The sequence below is a fragment of the Rutilus rutilus genome (assembly GCF_951802725.1).
Source record: "Rutilus rutilus genome assembly, chromosome: 1".
Lineage (NCBI taxonomy): Eukaryota > Metazoa > Chordata > Actinopteri > Cypriniformes > Leuciscidae > Rutilus > Rutilus rutilus.
In genome coordinates, this window is record NC_140209.1 from 50410359 (window position 1) to 50435964 (window position 25606).

The 25606-nt window shown below is 37.3% G+C and overlaps 1 protein-coding gene across 1 annotated transcript; it reads left to right on the top strand.

Moving 5' to 3' along the window:
* Positions 1-4778: 4778 nt before the first annotated feature.
* Positions 4779-11695, top strand: nags (N-acetylglutamate synthase; the record flags this gene model as incomplete). The annotated part of the gene is made up of 8 exons (XM_084425871.1): positions 4779-5147; positions 6240-6526; positions 6934-7144; positions 8433-8613; positions 9676-9715; positions 10080-10211; positions 10874-11056; positions 11145-11695. 8 exons carry the CDS (start codon positions 4779-4781, stop codon positions 11320-11322), a joined length of 1581 nt encoding a protein of 526 aa, XP_084281997.1. The 3' UTR covers positions 11323-11695.
* Positions 11696-25606: the final 13911 nt, after the last annotated feature.

The window sequence follows — 25606 nt, forward strand, 5'->3', positions numbered from 1 at the left end:
GAGTTGAGTTAAAGCGAGAAACTGGACTGATACCATTTGTTCTGAGTTGATGTGGTGATTGAAATTGAGACTTTTATAATGTAAATCTTGAATAAAAGTATTGGTAACTTGAATCTGATGTAAATCTTTCTAATATGGGATGTTTTCAGATTACAATCTGTGCTAGCTAACCAATTAGTTGTGTATGTGTTATGAATTATATTACAGTATAGTAACCTCTTTCAGACATCCTCTTTGCCTCTTACAAATTCTAGTCAAAAGCTACCTTCAACTCTATCATTACATTTACATAAAACGGCAAAGTTCTTTTTTTTTTTTTACTTTTGATTTGTTCCTTCTCTCTCTCTTTTTATCGCAAAAAAGTTTTTACGCTCGCATGAGGTGTTTTTTCAGGCAATTCGAAAAAGGAATATTTCGCACAACTGTAATGGAAACAGTTTTTGCGCATTTACAGGTCAGCTGACGTAGATGACGCGGTGTGTTTGGACAGAATACGAGACAGAGTTCTTTATTAAATTCATATAAGACAAAAGAATGACAGAAATACTGGATTCTAAACCTCAAAGAAATGCCACAATCAAGATCTCGAAGCAGACATGAGTGAGAAAAACCCAGAAACACCATATGTGCTGCTCACAGTATAAGGTTCTTTCCTTGCCATTAATGCTTGGATAACACGCCTACCTGTACGTTTACTTCCATTTAATAATAATAACGTCTAGTGCGGTAGCCTACTGTGATATATTATATATATAAACTTACCAACGTCTGTTAGCCTACTTGCCATGATTTTTGGAATGACTTATCGCGAGAAAAAAAAATGACGTTTTAGTCGCAAAACATCGGTTAATGGAAACGCCGTCATTTCGCAATAGTTTTTTGTCGATATTTAGAAAAAAATCGCAAAAGTTTTGCGCAAATCTTTAATGGAAACGCGCCTACAGACAAAAGTCTTTCCCTTAGTGGTAATCTTGATGTTTTATTCTGGATATGTTAATAATTAGCCTATGTTCCAGTACAATAAAAACTAAATATATTAATACATTTAAATTGTATTTACTAGTCCCTTCTGACAAAACTCATGGTCTGCATCTATAGGCAGTGACTTGCCTCGCTGCCTTATCAGGCAATGACTTTAGAGGCAGCATTTGTGTACGAAGGTACAGGTACCTCATGAAACTGATTTTAGACAGGCTTCTGTGTCAGCGTACCGGCTAAATAGAGAGGTGATCACCAAGAAAATATTGAATTACTACAGTACGAATTTCTACCATCACGTCAAAAGGACTCAAGGACACATTCTGCCAAAAGCCATCATATGTCCTTGTAGCCTATGCCCAAAACAGACTGTTAAATTAATTTCCTTCTGGTTGGCTGTAAAGCCTAAAAGTTTAATTCTCTGCAACTGCTGTCAAAGGATTACACATCAATTAATGCGCATGGTTCCTCAAGCACCCTTATTGAACTTTCAAATCATAATTTCATGATACAGATTTAGTATCATTGCACATGGGGAAGCCCTTTTGGTAATTATATCGACCTGTTTTAAAACAAGTACAAAATCAAGCACAAAAAGTTAGCTTTACACTTAAGTCGAATCCGTATGTTCGTTTGTAAGTTATTTTACTTTACAAAGTTTTAAATATTTTTCTTACACGAACTCATCGCTTTGCTTCAAAAGGCCTTTATTAACCCCCCGGAGCCACGTGGAGTTCGTTTATGATGGACGGATGCTCTTTTTTGAGCTTCGAACTGATGGTTGCAATTCATTGCCATTATAAAGCTCGGAAGCGTCAAGGTGTTTATTAATATAACTCCGGTTGTATTGATCTGAAAGAAGTAAGTCATAGCCTATACCTAGGATGGCTTAAGGGTGAGTAAATCATGGGGTAATTTTCATTTTAAAGTGAACTATACTCTTTTAAGGCCCGTTCACACCAAGAGCGATAACTATAAATGATAACTTAATTAACGTCCACACCAACGTACAATAACATTCTGTTTATTATAAACGCACTGCAGTTTTGTCACTGTCTCTTTAAATGCTTGCGCAGGTTGCTTTATAGTCGGGTGGATTCTGAATGGATGTCAATGTTTTAATTGTTCATCAGCTGACAAAAAAAAAAAAAAAAAACATTTCTAAAAGTGATTCCAACAACGTTGCCGTTATTGTCTCAGAACGGAAAGCACAGGATTGTGGGATATCAAAGGCAGCGAAAGATACATCTATGCTGCCTTCAAAAATCGATCAGATGAAGGTATATCAGGAGACAAGAAGTGAAGCTAACTTTGGATTCGGATGTGCTTTGATGCCTTCCAACCTTGCAGTGCATCCTCCAAAGGCAGCATTTGTAAGTTTTCGGACACAGCCATCATGTGTCCTTGTATGCCAAAAACAGACTGTTAAAGTCCCCCTGTGGTGAAAATATCTATGTGGTGTTTTTAATATGCTTTAAGACAAACTATGTGCAAATTCATAAGTCAAGACCATCTGAGATGAGCTTTGGCCCAGAGAACTCGGCATCATAGAACAGATGTATAGCTTTCTCCTTGCGTAACAGAGATTCAATTTCTTCATGCAGCGTCAGACTGTGTTGAGTGAAAATGGTTTTCCAAAGTACTCTTGAGCATATGTGGCTGTATTAAACAGAGTATGATGGTTTCTCATGCAATGCCATCTGAGGGCTCGATGGTCACACACATTCATCAGAGGTCTCCTGCCTTGCCTAACTTGTACTGAGATTTCTCTGGATTCCCTGAATCTTTTCACAATACTACATGGTAGATGGTCAAAGACATAAATTCTTTGCAATCTTGCATTGAGAAATTTGATATTTGAATTGTTTGACAATTCTCTCATGATATTTGGTACAAAGTGGTGAGGCATGACCCATTTTTGCTTGCAAAGACTGAGAAGCTCTTTTACACCCAAACACGATTCCCCCATTTACAAAATACAATAATGTTGTTCAGTGAAAACATTGGAAACTTTTCTTTGTACTTTTGTCAATTAAAAAAAAAAGGTTCAAGAGAATTAACAAATAACAGATTCTTGATTTTATTGCATTTTACAAAATGTCCCAACTTTTCTGGAAATGGGAAATTCTTCATGCCTTAAAATAGCTTGAATGTAACTCTACACCCTTGCCTCATTTAGTATACCTGGTTCTATGAATTTGGAAATTCGCTCCGCCTCCACTCACTAGCTCAGAGATCCACTCATTGACGATCACTTACAAGGTAGTTTGGGACGTCAGAAACACCAGCGATTTCAAACCTCGATTTTGAGACTTTGTCTTTGGTTCACTGCAGTTTTAAGGAGAAAATACAGCAATGGTGTTGACTTATGAATGTTTGGTATCAAGATGACATCTTTCCTGGGAAGCAAGACAATGCCAGGCCTCATTCTGCACGTGCTAAAACTGAGTGGTTTCTAGACACTCTGCACCATAGAAGGGATGTGCCTGACTGCCTGCCTGCAGTCCAGATCTGTCTCTTTATTATAAATGTATGACCCATCATGAAAAGGTGAATCAGAGAAGATGTCTTTTATCAGACGAGATTAGGTAAAACTGCAACAATTAGTATCCTAAATTCCCAAATGATTAAAAAGTGTAATTGAAAGGAAAGGTGATGTGACACAGTGGTAAACATGCTTATGTCCAAACTTTTTTTAGAGTGTGTTGCAGCGATCAAAATCAAAATGTATTTATATTTAAAAAATAAAATAAAGTTGGTCAGTGAAAACATTGGAAATATTTTCTTTGTACATTTGTCAGTTAAAAAAAAAAATCCTCTGTTGCATTGCTGTGGCACAGGCTGGGTTTAAGCAGATTTGTGTGGAGATTTTTGTGGACAGAGAAAGTGAAGAAATCCAGGTCAGTGAGTGTTTGGCACCATATGGAGCTCACTGACAGCAGCAGCATCAGATTATTGCTGACAGACTAACAGAGACTGCCTATTGCTTTCTTGAGGGAAATACCAGCTTTTCAAGTTGAATTCATATGGCCAATATAAGACTCTTTGTGCTCCTTTTTGTCTGATATATCCTCCTGAGACCCATATAAAAAAAAAAAAAAAGATTTTTATTTTTTACATCATTACATTTTTTGGAGTTTAAGAAACAAATGGTGGAATTTATTTTTTTACATTTTATATGTCCTATGTAGAGGACACCCAAACTCAGTTAATAAGAAAATGAAAATAAGACTATAACCAAAAAAAAAAAAAAATTATATTCATTATACCACTCAATTTTTAGGTTCCATGCTATTTTATTTTCTATAAGTTGTCCTCTGTAAAACAGATATGAGAACAACGTTGGAGAAAGATATTTAGATTGTGTGTAAATGTTTATATTTTGCATTTTGTATAGACATACTAGTGCCTGCATTTAATAGGGTTTAATATATGGGTTTTCAGGACTTCAACAGCTCTAGGAAACTTCCATCTAAGATCAAAAACCATGATCTTACAAGATTTACATATATCAGACTTATTATCATTTTTACAATTTATTGGTTTGTCTGATAGCTTGCTGTCGTTATAATAACCTATATATATGCTTTATTTTAATTTCCTGACATTTAAGCTAACTTTACCCCGCAACTTTCCTCAAAATAGATAGCAAAATAATTTATTTTCTATTGCACACCACGGGAGCTCCTGACAGCTGATTCAGCCACGTGTCCTCGCCTGGACCATATTCACCCCTCCAAATCCTGATGTGGTCAGCTGAAGGTAGCTTTCGGAGGGCATTAGATTCCTCTGCACAATTCATGGCCAAAGTCAACAGCGGTTCGTCCGGTTGCAGGGCCATGGTCATCATGGCTGACCAGTTTTGGACGAAACCGTCAGCCCTGAGTCAGCAGAGGAGCGGTCATCATCGGCGGAGACTAGTCCCAGTGAACCTGCGCCTGAGGTCAGCCAGTGCTGCGGGACACGGCAGCAAAATCCCGGCGTGGACCCTGCAGGAGCTCCCCAACTGCACCTCCCCGAGCGAGCTCAACCTCTGGTCCAACCGCACGCTGATCTACAGAGATGTCAAGGCTTTTCTCAATCAAATTGGAGGTGATCCACGTGAGGCTCGGTACTGGTTAACACACTTTCAGCGGGCCGGTTTATCGCTAGTGTTTGCGGTACTGCAGGTGCGTGTCTTAGAGTGAGAATATACATGAAGGCAATTTTTGATGAATTAGCCTATATATTACATATGTTTTTAATGTTATTTTTGTACAATTCATATTATATTATACTAATGTTTGTTTTATATAGAAAATATATTAGCTTATATATTTGATACATCTTGGATTTTATATATTTAAATGTAGCCTATCAATAAATTTTTCATATAAATTAATCCTCTTCAACCTAATACTCTTAATAGCTTATAAAATAACAAGTTAGGCTATACTACTATACTTCTATAGTCTAATTAATACTTTAACTCTTCAAACAGCTATAATTGTAATTTGTTCATTGATGAAAGCCATAAAGTTAAGCTATGAAATGTAAAGGGTTAAAAACCTTAATAAATCTGTTTATGTGAGGCAATAACTTGTTTTAATATTTTATTGCTTGTTCATAATCATAAGTAAATGCAACAATATATAAATTGGAAAATTTGAGTCTACTTTAATTGCATATATTAAGTTATCTGTGCTTAAATATTTAAGTTAATTCAGATGGCCATAACTCTATACTGTATGTATATAGCCTAATACTAAAATCTCAATGCAGGTAATTTTATTATATATTTATATAAGTATATGTTAAATATTTACAGCAGCTACATAGGCCTGTATTATTATTAATCAATTATTTAAAAAGAAAATCATGTAAATATATTGTTAAATAGTCTCAGAAGCCAAACTTGAACATTTTATGTGAAGACTCTGCCGACTTGTCATCTATGCTGCTGCTCAAATTGTGCACGAGTGTACATATCCTTTCTGTTGGTTTGTTGACTCTGCAGACAATTGAAGCCTTTTTCTGTTTCAGGATCACTGGTCAAACTAAATTAACCTTAGGTAGGCTGCTATACGCTGCAGATATCTGAGCTCTTCATAGAAGCAGACTCTTTCCGACTTAGTAGTCTAAATGATAAATAACAGTTATGTTTGTTGTGATTGTAGTTATTTTGTAAAAACCTTAACGGCAGCTGATACACGCAGTTGTTCCTTGAGGTCTTGACATTTCAAATAGACATCTGAAGCTGATTTCTGTGTTGTCCTCCTCAGGTTGACACGTCAGTGTTTGATAGCCGTGAGATGGTTCAGAGCCTGGCCTTTGGACTCTCCTTCCTGCAGCGAATGGATATGAAGCTCGTGGTGGTGATGGGATTGCCTCCTGAGATGGAAGAAGAGGACAGCAACAAAACTGGGACTAATTCCACCCTCGCCAGGACGGTGATGGTGAAACATTGCCAGGCTTTAACAGAAGCACTTCAGCACAACTCAGCCAATGTGATGCCCTTCTTTAGTTCAGAGGCCCTTTTACAACTGCGGGACCCTCAGGATGAGAGCAGGTTTAAAAACCACTTTAAGGCCCGTTCACACCAAGAGTGATAACTTAATAAACGTCCAACGCACAATAACATTGTTTATTATTAATGTGCACTGCAGTTTTGTCACTGCCTCTTTAAATGCTTGCGCTGATTGCTTTATAGTCGGGCGGATTCTGAATGGATGTCAATGTTTTATTTGTTCATCAGCTGAAAAAAAAATAAAAAATTCTAAAAGTGATTCCAACAACATTGCCGTTATTGTTATAGTTGTGGTGTGGACTCTATTCATGTTATTCTTTCACATTTAGAATGATTTGTTTAAATGGACCGTGGTGTCATAATGGACTCCTCCTAGTACACATCAGAGTCTCCTCTCTCTCTCTCTCACACACACACAAACACTTTGTCTCTGTGTCCTCTACCAGCAGAAGTCCCTCAGTTGTTGTGGACTCAGCTCTTCTGCAGTGGACTCTGGACTGTAGAGCCATTCCGCTGGTCTGTCCAGTGGGCCGCGATGCAGGTGGTCGTTCTTCTGTTCTCAGCTCGATCCAGGTGACGGCAGCCGTCTCGCAGTCACTGCAGCCTCAGAAAGTCATATTCCTGAACAGCTCAGGGGGCCTCCGTAACCAAAACCACAAGGTACAGTAGGATTAATATGTGAATCTGACTAACAAGAAATCGTTGTATTACTTAATTTTATTAATGGAGGCATTTGTGTATGTGTGTTTGTGTATTGAGGCCAGGGGAGTAAGGTTTACCTGCACAGCTAAACCTTAAATGTCCCTTTTTCAGGATATTGTATTTTAAAGATAACTTTGTACACTCCAAATAAGCTTTACAGATTTTTATTTTAAAGTTTTTAAGCAATGTTTGTCATGCTTATTCATTTCAGTCAAGGACTGGGGTGGCCATTGCAGATGCTTGGTTTCGTGCTCAGTGACCCGTTTTTGTTTTGATTTTGATGTTTGATTTTGGATCACTGTCCTGTTGGAAGATCCAAAAATGGCCCGGTTTTAAACCAAAACCAAGCATCTGCAATGGCCATCCCAGTCCCAGACCTGAACTCTATAGAAAATGAGCGGGCTGAACTGAAGAGAAGAAGCACCAACATGGATCTGGGAATCTGAAGGATCTGGAGAGATTCTGTATGGAGGAATGGTCTGTGATCTCTTGTCAGGTGTTCTCCAAACTCATCAGGCATTATAGGAGAAGACTCAGAGCTGTTATCTTGGCAAAAGGAGGTTGCAAAAAGTATTTAAGAAAAGGGGGCAAATAATTGTTCCCAATGTGTTTTGGAGAAAAACTTTTTATTTCATAATGTGATTTCCCCCCCATTTTCAATTCTTTTACTTCAATGAAAGGTTAGATTTTTGCTCATTTCTTATTATAAAATATCAAAAGGATTAACAATGCAGATTTATTTTTTACAGCCATCTTTGATCATATTTACCAAGGGGGCAAATAATTCTGACCAGCACTGTATTTATATATTTTTATATTATGCTATTTATCGTTCTAAAACTATAAAATGTAAAATAATATTTGAAGCCTATTCTCTAACCAATTTTGTATCTCATTACACATAGCCTATATTTTAAAATTGTCATAGCATTGTAAACAGGTTTGCTTTGCAGCCAATATAGTTTATAAAACTATCATAAACTAAATGTCTTGCTAAATTTCAATAAAGAGTGGTTTAACGGCAGAAATGGTTCAAGAAATGATTGTTGCTTCAATAGCGTAAAGTGAACACAAGGTGGCAGTGTTACAATTTCTACATTTCTGGGTGGTATGCAGCAGTTGATGCCTTCTCTATTCTATTTAATTATTCTTTTTCTCAAATATAAATGCGCACATAATGAATACACATTTTAAATCATTGGCTAAACTGTTCCTAATTAAAATCATGGTCTGTTTTATTTTTCAGGTGTTGGGTTTAGTGTCACTGCCGGGAGATTTGCCAGGCCTGAGTTGTGCGAAATGGCTGAGTGAAGTGGAGAAAAGGCGCATCGGTACCATTGCACAGCTGCTCAACCTGCTGCCAGCTGACAGCTCGGCCGTACTCACCTCAGCTGGCACGCTTCTCACTGAGCTCTTCAGCCATAAAGGTGAGATAAGAGAGAGAACACACACTTACCGAGACAAATGACACTTATGTAGGCTACTCTTTTTCTCTCATTAAAGTCAAAGGACATAATATGACTCCGAGACTGAAACTGGCAACGAGCTTTTGTTTTGTTAAAACCTATTTGTATGCGCATTTTGGGATATCGCATAAAAAACTGCTGGATGGAAACGCCAAGATGCGCATACATTCTAAAAATGCGCTCTTTTGAGTCTGATACATTTTGATCCGATAAGCATGCGCATTAACGACGATGGACACACATTTAGGCTACCGAATAAATTCCTCGATGCGCAGCAAAAAATAATTTGATGGCATAACTGGACTAACCAGAGAACCGAAATGCTATTTTAGTTCTGAATGCCTGAGCAAAGTTTGTGTCTTTGTCATTAGCATTGGATGGAGTAGGCTACTACGGCCCCTTGCAGCTGCTGAATGCGGTGGATATTACAAGGTTTAAGGCCATTGCACACTGAGTCCGAAATTCGCATCCGAAATTTTCGCACGTTAAAAAAAAAAATCGACCTCACGTTATTATGTCAATCACGCTTGCACACTGTCTACGAAACTTTCGTCCGTAATAAAAAAATTCGGATTGGGTTCGATTTTCTGCGTTTTTCGCATCCACAGCCAGTATTTTGAGAGGTTTTTTTTGACAATTCAGAGCCACCTCCCCTTTCAATCAGATCGAAATTTCGGAAAATATAACCTGTATACAGCTGTTCTGTCTGCCCAGCGCTTCCGCCGAAATTGGTGGTCTTCTTTTTAATATGTGGCTCCAGTATCGCTATAGCAAAGCATCAAACTGTTCCACTGACATTCTGAGGTAAATTTTGAATCGCTCGGGATAATTTCGCAACTCCTTGATGAGGAGGTGAAACTCTCCTTCCTCTCGGCGCAATCTCAGGATTAAGATAGAGTTTGATTAATGATAACAGAATATCTTGGACCAGTAAAAAAAGAGCAATGTTTCTACGTTTGTATTTCTTAAACCCACAATGTAACATTAAGGAAACATGTCTGTATTGTTTTACCCGTCTTTCAGGCTCAGGCACCCTGTTTAAAAATGGAGATCCCATCCACAGGTATGCGAATTTTGCAGTTTATTTCTTCTAGTCTTTCCCTTTTAAGATTTTTTTTAAGTCCAAATGTTCTACCTATCCACCATATGGAACGTTTTAAAATGCTGTTAAAATGTCTGCGTACAATCACAGTTTCCCAATTTCACAATCAGCTTGGTCAGAGTTTTAGGCTGTCATTAAATAATCAAGAATAAACAAACAGTTTTTACCACAGGTGTCATCTCAGTGAAGTACTGTAAAATTAGACCATAGGCATTTATTAGAGATAAATATTTAAGATATTGTGTTCACTGTGTGTAATCTGATATGAATGACGTCAAACCTGACAAAGATTAGCAGTGAATGACAGCTTTATTTCCGGTCACAGATACAACAGCCTAGATGACATTGACACTGGCCGTCTCTTGGCACTGATCAACAAGTCTTTTGAGAGGAACCTGAAAGAGGATTACATAGCATCTCTCAATGGCAGACTGCATACTATTTACCTGTCTGAAGGGTAAGAACAAGTTGTTTAAACATCAAGCCTCAATGAAAATGTTTTACAACATACTGTATGGCCAAAGAAATATGAAAGAAAATTATCCAGTGTCACAATTTGCTCCATGTAAAGGGAAAGTTTAATCTTTGGGAAATAAGAAAAAAGTCAATAGAAAACTTTTTTTTGTTTGTTTCTACAGGTGGTAGTAGTATTCGTAGTAGTAACAGCATTAGTAATAGTATTTTTGTCAAAGACTACGTCCGGTGTTGTGTGAATTTTGACTCCCTGCTAAATTATTACCCTCTTTGTTGAAGCCGCTACCTGACTGCCTAATCCTAAACCTACCCATACTGGGGATTTAGGGCGGTAATAATCTAAATATAGCCTAAATATAAGTGATTTATATGCAGTGTAATTTTTGATGGTCGCGGTAAAATATGTATAATAATGTATAACAGTTAAAAACACGGATTGCCTGAAAATTCCGTCAATGGCAGGGAAAGAGTTAAGGGTTTAACGCAGCTCACTCAATGACACACCTTACCCCTCTCACTTCTTTACAATGACACAGTTGTGGTATTTTTAAATGACGTTTCACCCTTGTGGTAAATCATGCTCATAGTTTTATGCTTCTAGAATATAAGCTTACTGAATCTGTGCCTGTATGCATTTAATTGCAGGTACAGTGCGGCTGCTATAATCACCACAGAGCCTGTGAACAGCGGCACTCCGTACCTGGACAAATTTGTGGTCAGCAGCAGTAAACAAGGTCAAGGAACTGGCCAGATCTTGTGGGAGTGTATTCGTCAGGACTTGGGCAAGCTCTTCTGGAGATCCCGCGCCACTAACCGCATCAATCCCTGGTGTGTCCCGTCCTCCGCATTGCATTGTTGTGATTCCCATTTTTTGCCCATCGATCATTCATCTCTCATTCTGCTTTCAAATCCTCAGGTATTTCAAGCACTGTGATGGCAGTTTTGTAAATGGTCACTGGATTGTATTCTGGCTTGGCCTTACAGACATCCGTGAGTCTTACGTGCTGGTGGAGTACGCCAAGTGCCTTCCTGACTCTTTCTGCTCTCATACCGCAACAGAAGTGAAACCCCTTCAGCAACCCCAAGGGTCATAAAACCATACTCATCCCATGACCTTGTTATTATTATCAAGAAGAGCTTCATATCTTCACATTTTCTTGGAGTATTGGTTAAGTAGCTTAAAGGAACAAATTGAATGTCGTCCCAAATGCATAACACATTATTTCTTGAGCACAAAAGGAGTTTTGAGTCATCTGCTTTTTGATTTGATTTATAAATACATCAAATACATAAAACAAAAGGCATCGAATACAATCGAGGGTAAAAACACAATAAAGTCAAAGGACTTATTTCCATTGTGGTCCTCAACACATAACATCAGGACAAGACACTTACATATTGTGTGATAATCAATGACAAAACATACTGTACAAACTTTTTCCTTAAATAAATATGGACGTAACTGGCCCCTGGTCCTATTCCGCTACCCTCTCTAATAACCAGTCCTTGGTCCTCTTTTTAAAAGAGGTCATGCTTGAAATCACTTTAATTTGCCAGTCTAACTTGTTCCACTGAACTGCCCCTATATAGGCAAATGTTTCTTTCTTTCTTTCCTAACACTGTCTTGAATGCATAAGGATAGAGGTCTGATATACTGCCACGAGTGTAAATAGTGTGTGTGTCCTTCACCTTAGTAATAAGACACAACAAATAATTTGGGACATTACCATACAATATTTTATGGGTCATGGTCAGTCTTGACATAATAACACGCGACTCAACAGGAAGCCAGTTAAGCTCAACAAATTGTGACCTACCTATATGAGACCTATGGCCCATGTTTAGAATTACTCTTATTAATTTATTTTGTGCTGTTTGCAGCCTCCCTTTAAGTCGTTTTGTTAGGCCTTCAAACCAGGAAGTGCATGCATATTCAAACTGGTTTAAAATGAAGGCGTTAGCTAAAATGATCATTGTTGACCTATCTAAAAATGTAGAATTTCTGGCTAAAAACTTTGTAAGCCCGGTGACTTTACTCAGAACCTTATTGGCCAGAAATGAATGATGCTCCTGGCCCTCATCACTTTCTTTAAAAAAAAAAAAAAAGGTTCTAAAAAGGGGTTTTTGTAGCAATGGCAGATAAAACAGTGGATCTCAATCTTGATAACCATGTCCTCCTGGTTAAGAACCACTGTCATAGAAGAATCTGTCTGTGAACAGTTCTTAAAAGAAAAACTTACTGTGAAAAACAGTATAAAAAAACTGGGGCCATATGTATAAAGCCACTCAGAGTAAAATTTTTGTATTAAGACTGTCATAATTCTAAGAATGACATAATTTGACTCTTTATTCCTAAACTTAAGAATAAGTGTGATACATAAAGGTTCCTAAGTGTTAAGACTAGGTCTCAACTCCTAAATTATTTAAGAGTGCTGGAGAGGTATCCTAACCACACAGCCTACGGCGTAAGTTCGACGCAGAAGTATAAATTGGGCTTTAGGAGTAACAAGATGGCAGCAGAAAGGAGGAGGCTTCACACTTTTCAATGAAAATATTATGTATTGGAGTTAAATAATGACGGAGTTGATCAAACGATAAAAGTTTGATCATCAAGGTATTCTTTTTGTAACTTCTCTTTAAGAAATTGAATAGCTTCTCCCACTCTACAAATCAATGCTCTAACTGCTGAAATGAATGTAATAATTGCATTTTTGGCAACTGGAAAAATGCAGCAGTGCACCGGTGATGACTTGGGCTCATCAGTCCACAGTAAGCAGGGTCTTAAATAGCACTATTGTGGCACTGACCACACCAAACATACAGTAGTGACCAAAAGTGATGTGCGGAGTTATTTTTTATTTTTTAAATGACCCTTCAAGTTTGTTTAAACCATCAAATTATGAGGAAAATATTTGTATTTATTATTATTTTTATATATATATTTTAAAATATGAGGGAAGAACAAAACACTAAACTTAGTGAATGTATTTATCTGACAAGTCACCTTTATTTATATAGCGCTTTTTACAACACAGATTGTTTCAAAGAAGCTTATTGATTAGGCTACAGGAAAAAAATACAACAAAGTTGGTTTTGGTTGTACAGCAGATCAAGAAGAAAAATAGTGTCATTGTCCAGCTTAAAGGTTGTATCAGCGATTTCAGGCCCAAAAAAGGCCCAAACATAAATGATCACATTCATCTAATCTTTCCTAACGATCCGCTAACTGCCCGCCCCATAAGCAGGCCGTCAAAAAAACGCGTATCTGTAGGCAGCCTATAGGCTCTGAGATCTGCACACAAAAACAATTGGTTTCACCAGCCACTCAAAACCAAAACAAATAGTGTTCCAACCAATCACCGACAGGGGTGGGTGTTGTAAGGTTTTGCGTTCGCGCACGACTGCACGCGAAGTCGGAGAACACAACTTATGGCGCTTTTCCACTGCATGGTACGGCTCGGTTCGACTCGCTTCGCGTTTCCACTGCGTGGTACGACTCGATTCGGTACGGCACGGTTCGGTTCGCTTTAGCTCGGTTGCTTTTCCACTGCAGTTAGTACCGATTCAAAGTGGGTGGGACTGATCGTTATAGGTGCTGTCTCCAGGGGCGTGTCTAGAGCATTTTCAGTGGGGGGGCCATGCTGGGGCACTGCCTCCAAACGGGATGGCCGCCAGTGACCAAAAAAAAAGAAGAAGCTAAATTCTACAGTAGCCTATATTACGTAAATCCTACTGATTTTATTTTTTTTAACTTGAATAAAGTTACTTGTAAGCACATTTTTTATTAATTTAGTTTTTTGTCATCCCTGCATCCATTAAGTTAAATTTGAGAGCCAGTGTTTATTATTTTTTGTGTTTTCATAAAACTAACAAGTTTATAAAATAAAAGCAATTTTAATAATGAGCCATTTTAAAAACCCAGAAGCAGAAACGATGTCAACTATTTTCTTTTAATTAGTTTGGCCATTACAATATACAGTAGTTTTATTCACAATCTCTTTCAAATAATTATAATAAAAAAATAAAATAAAAACAAATTCCCCCCACTGTAATAATTCAAATGGTTTGGCCAAAACATCAGTGTTTCATTCAGCATTTCTTTCAGACTCATTTACAAAAAAGCTGAGTAACTCAGAGTTAAAGGGATGGTTCACTTTGAAATTAAATTTTGGTATGTTTTAGCTTATGTATGTTTAAGGGCATTCAAGATGTAGGTGTCTTTTTTTTCCGCAGTAGTTTCAATTTTGATATTTTTAGGTCAAACCGTTCTTGTCTGTCAGTCATAATGCAGGTCTATGATCACTATCTCAAAGAGCATGCACAATGAAGTCCAAATTAAACAATTCCCCATCGTAAGTACACATTGATGGCCTAAGACACGAAACGAGCGGTTTGTGTGAGAAAAAGAGCAGTGTATCACCGTGATCAGCGCGAGATGCATGCCGGTTAGAAATGTGTCCGAGTACGGTCCGCCTTTCTCTGATGTCATGCTGACGTATGTCAAAAATCTCTCGCGAGCGCAAGGCACACCTGTCGGATTCTGCAGTTGCTCTCCACCGACTGCGCTGATCAAAAGCATGATGGGAAACGACTTACTGACAACACAGCTTGCTGTTCATTGGTTTAAACAACTGTGATGTATTGTTCTCTTTTAAAATGTTTGATTTTAAAACTCTGATATCATGTTTTATGTGTATACATTATGTGTTAATATTCCCAAACTATCTAACAGTGCGACCTCTATGGGTTATGCAATGTATTTTTTATAAAAAAAAACGAAAAAAAAAAACATGTCTGTATTAAAGAAAAAAAGACTGATAAACATGTAGAGAAGAGAGATCTGTCCGGCTTGCCTGCGCTTTTTTCACTCCTCTCACTGCAGCCGCCTATACTCTCGCCTACATTTCAGGCGAGGCTAGGCGCATCTCAAACAAGCCTTTTGTCTAAGTTTCACTGTCATTCATGTATTTATGGGGGACCTACAAACTGGACCTTAGGTGTCCCACATTAGGCAGTGTCCCACATTAGGGCAATTCACCCAATTCACCCCACATTAGGGCAATTCACCGCTCCTCGGCAACCAACGAGAGCACCTCGTTGCACCTCGTCCACTGACCACGATTCAGCCATTTATTTTTTTGAAGTTTATACTCTTTTATTTTTTAAGCAAATACTTTTAAACAGGTGCTACAGCGTTGGCTGTTGTCTGCTCTGGCTATTTAAATCTAGTGGGTTTAGTGTCTGGTGTCGCAAATACAATGACGCTGGTAGTGATGATTCTGTCTGTCTGACCAATCAGTGATCTGCAGTGTTTTCACGTCACATTTTAGTATCGGTACGGTACGCTTGGAACCTCAACCTACCATTTAAAGCGAGCCGTAGCGTACCGTACCATGCAGTGGAAATGCGCCATAAGTGAGCCGTACCGAACCGAGCCGTACCGTAGCTACCATGCAGTGGAAAAGCGCCATTAGTTAATTTATCTATACAGCCGCTCTGGAGAAAACAGTGATGTCATCATCCAGCTCAGTTCAGTTCTCAGACAATGGTGTCAATACAGGCAGATCAATAATATTGTTGAATGTTAAGTGTCAAATAAGGCAAACTACAGCTAGAGATTTTAGAAAAACTAAAAAGCTCTCAGAAAAAAAAATCATACATTGACTGCAACATTTAATATCATTTTAATTTCAATTATTAATATTTCACTGTCCTCTCTTGTTTTTTCATGTGTTTATAATTTCTTTGTATGACAGCCTGGCTAAACATTATGTCTGTACAATTTGGCATGTGTCATTGTGTTATTACAAATCAACTACTGACTCCAAGCACAACTACACAATATGCTTACACGATCTTTAACACATTTTTAATACTATTTGAATAAAGGGTGAATATTTACATTTTCCTTTGCCGGACATCACTTTTGGCCACTACTGTGTTCAGTTCATTGACTTTCCAACTGATCTTCAAATCTTGCGGCAAAATCAAGCCACTTTTATGAGGATTTTGGGCTTCCCTGCAGTTGTTGGAGCAATTGATGGATCTCATCCATCAACTGTAAATGAGGAGACATATCAATGGAAAAGGATTCCACAACATCAATACTAATTTGTGATAATTTTGCACAATGCAAAATATTATTAGTTATAGTAATATAACAAAATATTTAAATATTAAAGTTATAGTCTCTTAATTAAATTACTTTTTTATTATAATTACATTAAATGATTGGTGTCATGCTGCTGTGACTTCACCCTTGCAGGCTCACTATTGGCTGATTCAGTGGTTGAGGGCGGCCATTTTTGGTTGACATCATTGTTAGTCCTTAGTTTCCAACACTTAAGTGCCACTTCAGTCAGCACTTAAAAATCTGTCTTTGACTTTACTGAAAGTTGCTTTTAGCTTCTTTATAAAAGTCTCCTACTCTTAGAGAAGTCCTACTTTTTACTAAGAATTTTTTGACACTTAAGTCAAAGCTTAAGACTATTCTTAAGAACATTTCTTAGAAGTTTTATACATACATACATGCATACAGTACGGGCCCTGGGGCCATATTCACAAAACATCTTAAGGCTAAAAGTAGCTCCTAACTTGCCGATTTAGGAGAAACTATTACAAATAAAGGGCGTGTCAGTCCTAATTTTAGGACTCTTCAATTTTTACTCTTAGAGTATTTCACAAAGCATTTTAGCACAAAAACCAGTTCCTAAATCTGTGAAAAGTTGGTGTAGTCAAGAGAGTAGGGTTGCAAAGGGGCGGAAAATTTCCGGTAAATTTCCATGGGAAGTTAAGCTGGGGAATTTTGGAAATATTCATTACCACGGCAACCGCTTGCGCGTCCACTCTGAAAGTAACTGTACACATAAGAGACGGATAGATACATTATTTAAGGTTATTTCTATTCGTTAGAATATTGATATATGAACTTGTTGTCAAGTAAGCCCCGTTGTGAGCATGTGCGTCTCTCTAAACTTTCAGTGTGCTGCACTGCTCTAGTTGACTTCTGCACCTTCCCCCCCGAAAATATCACGTTAATTTTGAAAACGTAATCATTTTTGCGGATCCTCTTAGTCATTCTTCATGTTTCTTTGACAAATATCAGTGTCTGGTATCTGGTATCAGTGTTAACCACGCCTACTTATTTACATGTCGCGGTATACACGGAATAAAAAAATCTGTTACGGTTGACATTTTCTTCCATGGTAACGATATATACCATGATATATACCATACCTGTTCAATTGGAATCAACAAGGGAAGATTTCAAGCAAACAGAAATTAAATTGAAAGTGCTGTCTGACAAGAAAAAACTTGGGGAAATCAAGAAGGAGCTTGAACGCCATCGTATTGACTGTACCAGCGAAATCAGGAGTGTTAAGAGGACCAAGTTTGCACGGGATGCTGAGGATTACAAGCAGAGCAAAGTCTACTTTTGGAGGGATGGAAAACCAGAATCTCTAGCTAAATCGCAGCACAACCAGGGACAACGAACACGACCTGCACGCCAACGACAACAAGGGAACAGAAAACCATGGTTGTCTTCATCATCGTATGATTCAGGCTCAGATGTGAGTGGTCAATCAGAGCGCGGAGTGTCTTTTTTAGGATACGGCCTGAGAAAACCTCAAAATTCACAACGATGGCGAAGAGCAGACCTGTTTCAAAGAAAAAACGATGCCGAAGAAGTCAGCGAAAAAGGTCACAGGCAACCCCGCATTCAGACCAGCAGGAGAGTACGGTAATTAATCTTTCTGAAAAAACTTTGTCTGAGGCTTGTACGTCAGCCTTAAGTAAAGGACTGAGTTTTGTTCCAACTACTCTTACTAATGACTTTGAGACTATTATTGATTTCCAGAAGTTCTTTCGCAATCTTAGATTGAGGGAGTTTTTCCACTCTGATATGAAGGACAGTTCAACCAGGAGTGTTTCGGCTCTGGACCAAGTCCTGCCGCCTGTCACCTCTGCCACTAGTGACTTGTCTCATAGCCGTTTTAAGAAAAGATCGACATTTATTCCTCCTAAGCACCGCAATGCCTCTCTGGATACGTACTGTCGTTTGGTTGAGAATGATGTTAAGGGTCTACTAAAAAATAAAAAAGAATATAAAGTGTACAATAACCTGACTAAAGAGGAAAGAGAAGCTATAATGGATTTGAGTAAGGACAATAGCATTGTGGTACGGCCTGCTGATAAAGGGGGGAGCTGTTGTTTTGCAAAATGTTGTTGATTATGAAAAGGAAATTAAAAGACAATTAAGTGATTGTACATTCTATGAGAGATTATCATGTAATCCCACAAACAGGTTGAAGAACGTGGTATATTCCCAATTAGAAGATCACTTTAATAATGGCGAGTTTGAAAAAAGTGCCTTTGAGTTTCTTAAGGTTGAACATCCAGTGATCCCTGTAATTTATACACTCCCCAAAATCCATAAGGGCTTAGATATCCCTCTGAAGGGAAGACCTATTGTCAGCGGGATTGGTAGCCTAACTGAAAATATATCTGCCTTCGTTGATCATTTTATTAAATCAGAAGTGGTTACCCTCCCCTCTTATATACGTGATTCTATTGATTTTATCAATTCGCTAAAAACCTTTGATCTTATTTCTGATGATTGTTTATTGGTCACTTTTGATGTTCAGAGTTTGTACACAAATATTCCGCATGATGGTGGCCTAGAAGCTCTTCAGTATTTTCTCTCTCTAAGTAAGGTTGAGCTAAAACCTAGCACTGAGTGCATATTAGACTTGGCTAATATAGTTCTTACTAATAACTTTTTTCGCTTCCAAGATGAGTTTTATATTCAAAAGAAAGGCACAGCCATGGGAAGCAAAATGGCCCCTAATTATGCCTGTTTATATATGGGTCGTTTTGAGAATCAATTTGTGCTGCATCAGAGAAATTCTTTTTACTCTAAGATCTTATTTTACAAGAGATTCATTGACGATATTTTTCTTATTATTGACTGCACACTGCACAGTGGATGAATTAAATGTTTTTCATGAGTATCTGAATTCTTGTAACGAACATTTGAAATTTACCTTGGAATATGACAGACAATGCATCAGTTTTCTTGATATTCAGATATATAAAGATGGTATGAGCTTAAAAACTGATCTTTTTCGCAAGCCTACGGATCGCAACACTATACTGCATGGGGATAGTTTTCATCCCAGGCCATTGGTCAAAAGTCTACCAATCAGTCAGTTTAGTCGTGCACGCAGAATATGCAGCGATAACACATCTTACTCGAAGCAAGCTGCGGACTTGACAAAAAGATTCCTCAACAGAGGGTACAAACAAGAGTGGGTTAATTCAGCCAAAGCACGCTTTGATCAGATAACGCAAGATGAGTGCCTTCGATCAAATAAACGCACAAAAAACCCAAATAAGTCTCCTCTATGTTGTGTAAAATATTCTCCACTTGTGTCAGAATTTAGAGGATCTGTTTACAAACATTGGCATATTATTGATTCGGACCCTAAATTAAACAAAGTTTTCCCAGAAAAGCCTAAGCTTATTTTTAAGCGTGCTTCTAACTTAAAAGACCATCTAGTTAAGAACGACATACGTCCACAACTTACAACGCCTTTTCCTAGCATGCCAGATGGCAATTATAGATGTGGCAGTTGTGCCCAGTGCTCGTACACATATAAGTGTAAAAATTTTAATCATCCACACACTGGTAAGACATTATCTATTCGCGGCACTATCACATGTAGCACCACACATGTTATTTATTTAATCAGTTGCCCATGTGGGTTATCATATGTTGGTAAAACAACGAGAGCGCTACGTACTAGAATCAGTGAGCACAGAAGCACCATCAGAAAAGGAGATGAACGCAGTCCTGTTGCCGCTCATTTTAAATTAGCTGGGCATAATGTCAGCGCCCTTAGATATATCGGGGTAGAGCGGGTCAATAAACCGTTTAGAGGAGGAGATCATGGTAAAAGGCTTCTCCAACGGGAAACTTTTTGGATTTATTATTTAAACACAATGTCTCCTTATGGGCTGAATGAAGAGTTTGATATAAAGCCATTCTTATAATGTATGGCTTTGCCATGTTATATGTCATAATATAATTTGTATTTATGTAGCCTATGTAATTGATTGTGGGTTTATATATATACATGACATGTATGTGAGTATTTACTGATTGTTTAGGTAATTTCTTGTTTCTGACTACATTTTAGCAAGTTATATGCATATGTGGGGCTTTTTCTCCAAAAAATTCTTTTTGTGGGGTTAATATGTGTTGTTGGGGTTAACTTATATATATATATGGAATTGTTTCCTGTGTATGTTGATTGTTTTTTCTATGCAATTGTTCTCTTAATTCAATAATGAGTGGGGTCATTAGGCTTGTTTAGACCCAATCAAGCTAATTGTAATCACAGGGTGGGTCAGTTGATTGTAAGGCCTACATATCTCTGTATCAAATGTGCTTTACCATTTGCCTGAAGAAGACCCAGTAGGGTCGAAACGTTGCTTTTTTATTAAAATATGGGAGTAAGCAGTGTTGCGGACATTTCAATCTTTTCTATTTAGTAGTCCTTTTTGTCCAGCACCTGCCAGATGTTGGGATGTGCACACAATAATCTCAACGATATATACCGTAATACCGCCCAGCCCTACTTATGTGGTAAATAAAGTTATGCTAGCTTATTTAGCATCTAACTTTTCAGCTTGCTATCTACTAGATGAATACATTTGTATGTGATATTTGCAATTTAAACATTTAATAAATATATTTCCCCATAATATCTCCAAAACTTACTTCACTTTGTTTAGTCCACAGGCTCAAATGTGTGCCTTCAATAGTCTTGTGCTTTGGGCTTCTGTACATGTGATGGAGGCATGCAAAGTGCCAGCAGGGGGTGTGGTCTCAATAGCCATGCAGTAAGCAGTGTGCTATGTGCATGTGATTGAGGAATGGCATGGATATTCAAGTGTATTTGAATGGCATCTGTTTGTTTTAGTCAAGATTATGCTAAAATATACTTTCCTCAACTGTATTTAAGTTCCCTATGAAGAGCCAACCCTCAACTTTGAAAATTCCCAGTTTATTCCCGTTTATTCCCATAAATTCCTGTTAATTCCCTTAAATTCCCATTAATTCCCATGGAAAGTTTCCATCTTTGAAAATTCCCAGAATTTTGCAACCCTAGTCAAGAGGACTCCTTAATCCTAAAAAGGCTGTTGCCACAATCCGCCTCTGCAATCCGCTCAAAGATACTGTACACTTTTGAGGCATCTCTATCTATCTATCTCTCTCTCTCTCTCTCTCTCTCTCTCTCTCTCTCTCTCTCTCTCTCTCTCTCTCTCTCTCTCACCACTTCGCTTCCTGTCTGTCCAATCATAATAAAAAGGCAAAAATTGATCTTTGAAACAAACAATACGAAAATAATGTTCAATGGCAGTTATTTTCACGAGTTCACACTTACAAATGATCAAACAGAGTAAAAGAGTAAAGAGTATTTGGTGTGCTGTCTGAGGGGATTGAGGACTCCAAACCCATTGTACTCCCCTGTATCCCCAGCTGGGAATAGGAACCAGCCGAGAGTGAGGAGTCAGGGTTGCGGAGGGATGCTGTCGAGGTCACTATATAGGTAAGTCGGCTGTATGTATGCCTTCTCTCAAGCTTGATTAGACAGACCATTTGAACGTGCTCCTCCTGAATTTTGGTCGCTTGAATTATGCAAGACAATTAGCTAAACATACTTGTTTAATTAGTGACACTTGGCCTACATTTTAAAAACTTAAATTGATTATGGCAACATGATACCTCATTCTACAATATTACTGATTAAATCACTGACAGAGACCCCTCTCCCATCAGCCAATCACTGTAGTCATAGTTAGTAAATGTGTTGACATCATACATAGCAGAACCCCGCTTCTCTTAGCTTATAAGACCTCAGTAGTTATAACCCTACGGCACCTGTCAAAATGATTGATGACTTCCGGTCCCGCCCCCAGATAAGACATCTGGTCACCGCCCTTCCGGTTGTCCGTTGAGCTGTCCCGCCCTTTCTGGCGTGTATAGATATGGATATGGATTGTCGTATTGACCGTTCGATCATGTGTTTTGACAGTTTTATCTACCGGTGTCTTTCCGGCATATGTTGTTGTTATGGTTTGCCCTATCGTCCTAGCTAGTCGTAGATCATGTGGTTTTGACAGAAAGTTTTTGACCCTATTTGACCCTTTTTATCCGTAGATCATGTGGTTTTGACAGAAAGTTTGAAGACTGTGTCACACAAGCATTATCTCTTGCACACAAGCTGGGTGTATTTTCTGTGTTTGTGTACTGGTCATTTTAGCAGTCCGTTTGACTTTACGATCTGTATTCGCTGAATCGGACATAAACACTGATATCTCTGCTACACAGACGTCCACCCTCACATTCCTGAGGTAACAGCAAAAGTGAGAAAAAAGAGAGTTGTCCCTAATCATGTTTTATATTTCACACAAATGATATACAATAATATCTTAGCAAAAATCTACTGAAACCATTTAATTCAGTTTTAGATAAACAAAAAGAATAAAAAATCATATTACATAAACATTCCGTTCTTTAGGCCTATAAGTGTATAAAATAAAATAGCTATCTTGTTAATTTAACTAAAGTTGAAAACCATTCAGTTCTTTATAAAAGTATATAATGAAATGCTTATAAAATAAATATCTTATTGATCCAATTGTTTTTGATAAACAAAAGAATAAAAATCATATTACATAAAACATTCCGTTCTTTATATACATTAAAATGGTTATCTTGCTAATTTAACTAAAGTTGAAAAACATTCTGTTCTTTAAAAGTATATAAAAAATAAAAATAAAAAAAAATCTACTGAAATTTCAGTTTTAGATAAAAAATAAAATTCATCTAAGTCTGATGACTGAAGATTTCATGAAGCACCAGACAAATGGTATGTGTGTGTGTGTGTGTGTGTGTGTGTGTGTGTGTGTGTACGTGTGTCTGTGACAGGTTCCGGTAAATTAGCGTGCCATCATCTTTCTGAATTTATTTCAAAACATAATCGTAAAAGTTTAAATATGATCTTTTAAAATTAAAAGACTGTTTAAATAAAATCTTTGAAGTTTGAATACATTCATATCTTCTATTTATCTTTTAGAAGATTACTGTAATGATTTTGTTTAACGGTGACCTAAAGTATAATTGTTATTAAACAATGTCTGTCTGTTCAAAAACTTTAGATTGTAGAAAAACTGTACTTTTTAGTCGTCTTAAATCTCATTTATATGAAAAGATTCAATCAGCATTTTTTTGTCCATGCGGGGTTTCAATTTTTATGGTGGGGGCTTTCCATAGCTATAATGAATTTTGTACCGTACACCTAAACACAGAAAACTACATTTGTACATTTTCAAAATGAAATAAATAAACAAATCATTTAATATAATTTTGTGCACACACACGGTTCTAAAAAATGAACTAATCTCTATTTTAAATTAAATTATTATTAATAACATATGTTACTAAAATGTAAACAAAGTTTTAGCTAAATAAATATATAAACAAAAACACCTTACAGCCCCAGATCCTTCAGAGATAAACCACAGTGTGAACTGAAGCTTCAAGAAACAGGGTATCAGAGCAGATGAGTCTCGGGGGACAATGTCACAGTAAATCTAGTCTGCTAACGCCTTTCCAGAGTACATCCAGAGTTTATACTAAATTCATTTAAAAGCATAACCTTAAAAGTTTAAATCAAATCTTTAAAGTTTTATTAAAATCATATCTTATATTTATCTTCTAAGAAGACTTATGTATTATTTTTAATAAACAACGTCTGTTCAAAAACATTAGATTGTTGAAAAACTGTGCTTGGGCATCTTAGATCTTTTGTCCATACAACATGTTGTCAAAGTTTTGTTGTTGTGTTGTTTTTAAGAAATCCGAGGACTCCACATTGCTCTTATTTAGACTAAGTTGTATCATTTGCAAAATCACTGACACGGCATAAGTAAAGTTGGTCTTGAGCGAATATTTAATTTTACTCGTCTTAATTCAAAGTATAAGATCATATCATTTTTACTTGCATCTCCCGAACTATCCTTAATCAGTGTGGAATCACACTGAGAATATCGGTTATCTACTCAAAATATATGTAGAAGTGTAAATCTGGTGTTTAAAATCTGTCTGGTGGCCGCATGAATAGACTTTGGGGAGAGCTGATGATACTATCTATAGCAGGAAGCATGCCCTTTGACCTCCTCGATTGTGGAGGCTTTTTTGTTTGTTTGTTTGTTTTTTGTTAAAGACCCAACTACAAGTTAGTTCTCCCAAAAGAATTTCTCCCATCTAGTGGTTCTCCCATCTACTCGCTTTTCAAATGCGTGTTGCAACTGCGGTAGCCGTAATGTGTCAAGAAGCTATGACAACATGGCTTCCAATAGCACATCATTGAGTTTAACGATACATGTTCTACTGTTATGGCAGCTATATAATGATTTACACAAGCAATGAAAAAAGCTTGTAATTTAGACCATACCTTTGACTTACCTGTCGAGAAGAAATCAGGCAACTTCCCTTTCAAAGTCTTTCTCCTTCATTAGCTCTTTCCACATGGGGAAAAGCTATCCCGATATTTATTTACATACCGATAAATTAAGATTTAGCTTTTAGGCGATGAGGATTCCTTCTCCTGCATAACTATGATCCAGCATTATAATGTACTGTGCAGCCTTTTCAAATTTGTCTGGGGCAGTATCAACGTCTCTCATATGGTCTAGCGGTTAGGATTCCTGGTTTTCATCCAGGTGGCCCGGGTTTCGACTCCCGGTATGGGAAGACAATTTTTTTTTTTTTTTTTTTTTTACATTGTCTACAAAATTCAAGTTATTCAATAATCATTTTTAGTAATTCATAGTCTTAGAGGCCTACACGAACTGCAGAAACAAGCACAAGATATGTAAAAACTCATAAATGCTGTTTCAGTACTGAATCATTTTCACAAATACAATTATATAGAATTCAGAAAATTTCACTATGGAATATTTACTTTATCATTTAGTACATCATCATTTAAACTTTTCATCTCATAATTATGACGCATAGTCATAATTTTAATTTAAACTTTTTGTCATAATTATTACTTAATTCAGAATTACAATTTTTGTCAATTACGCCTTTTTAACGTAACACTATTTTGATGGTCCTTTTGAATGTGCTGTTGACTATAGTAGTGTTGATGATGAAACGTGTTGAGTTAGGCTAGCGCTTTTTGTCCCTCTCTGTTATTATAGTGTTTCAAGATGGCGGAACGGCACGGAAGCCTCCTTGGACTTACCCGCCCCATGTAAATAAAGATAAGTAATGTTTCGCTTACGAGGATAAGTCAGATC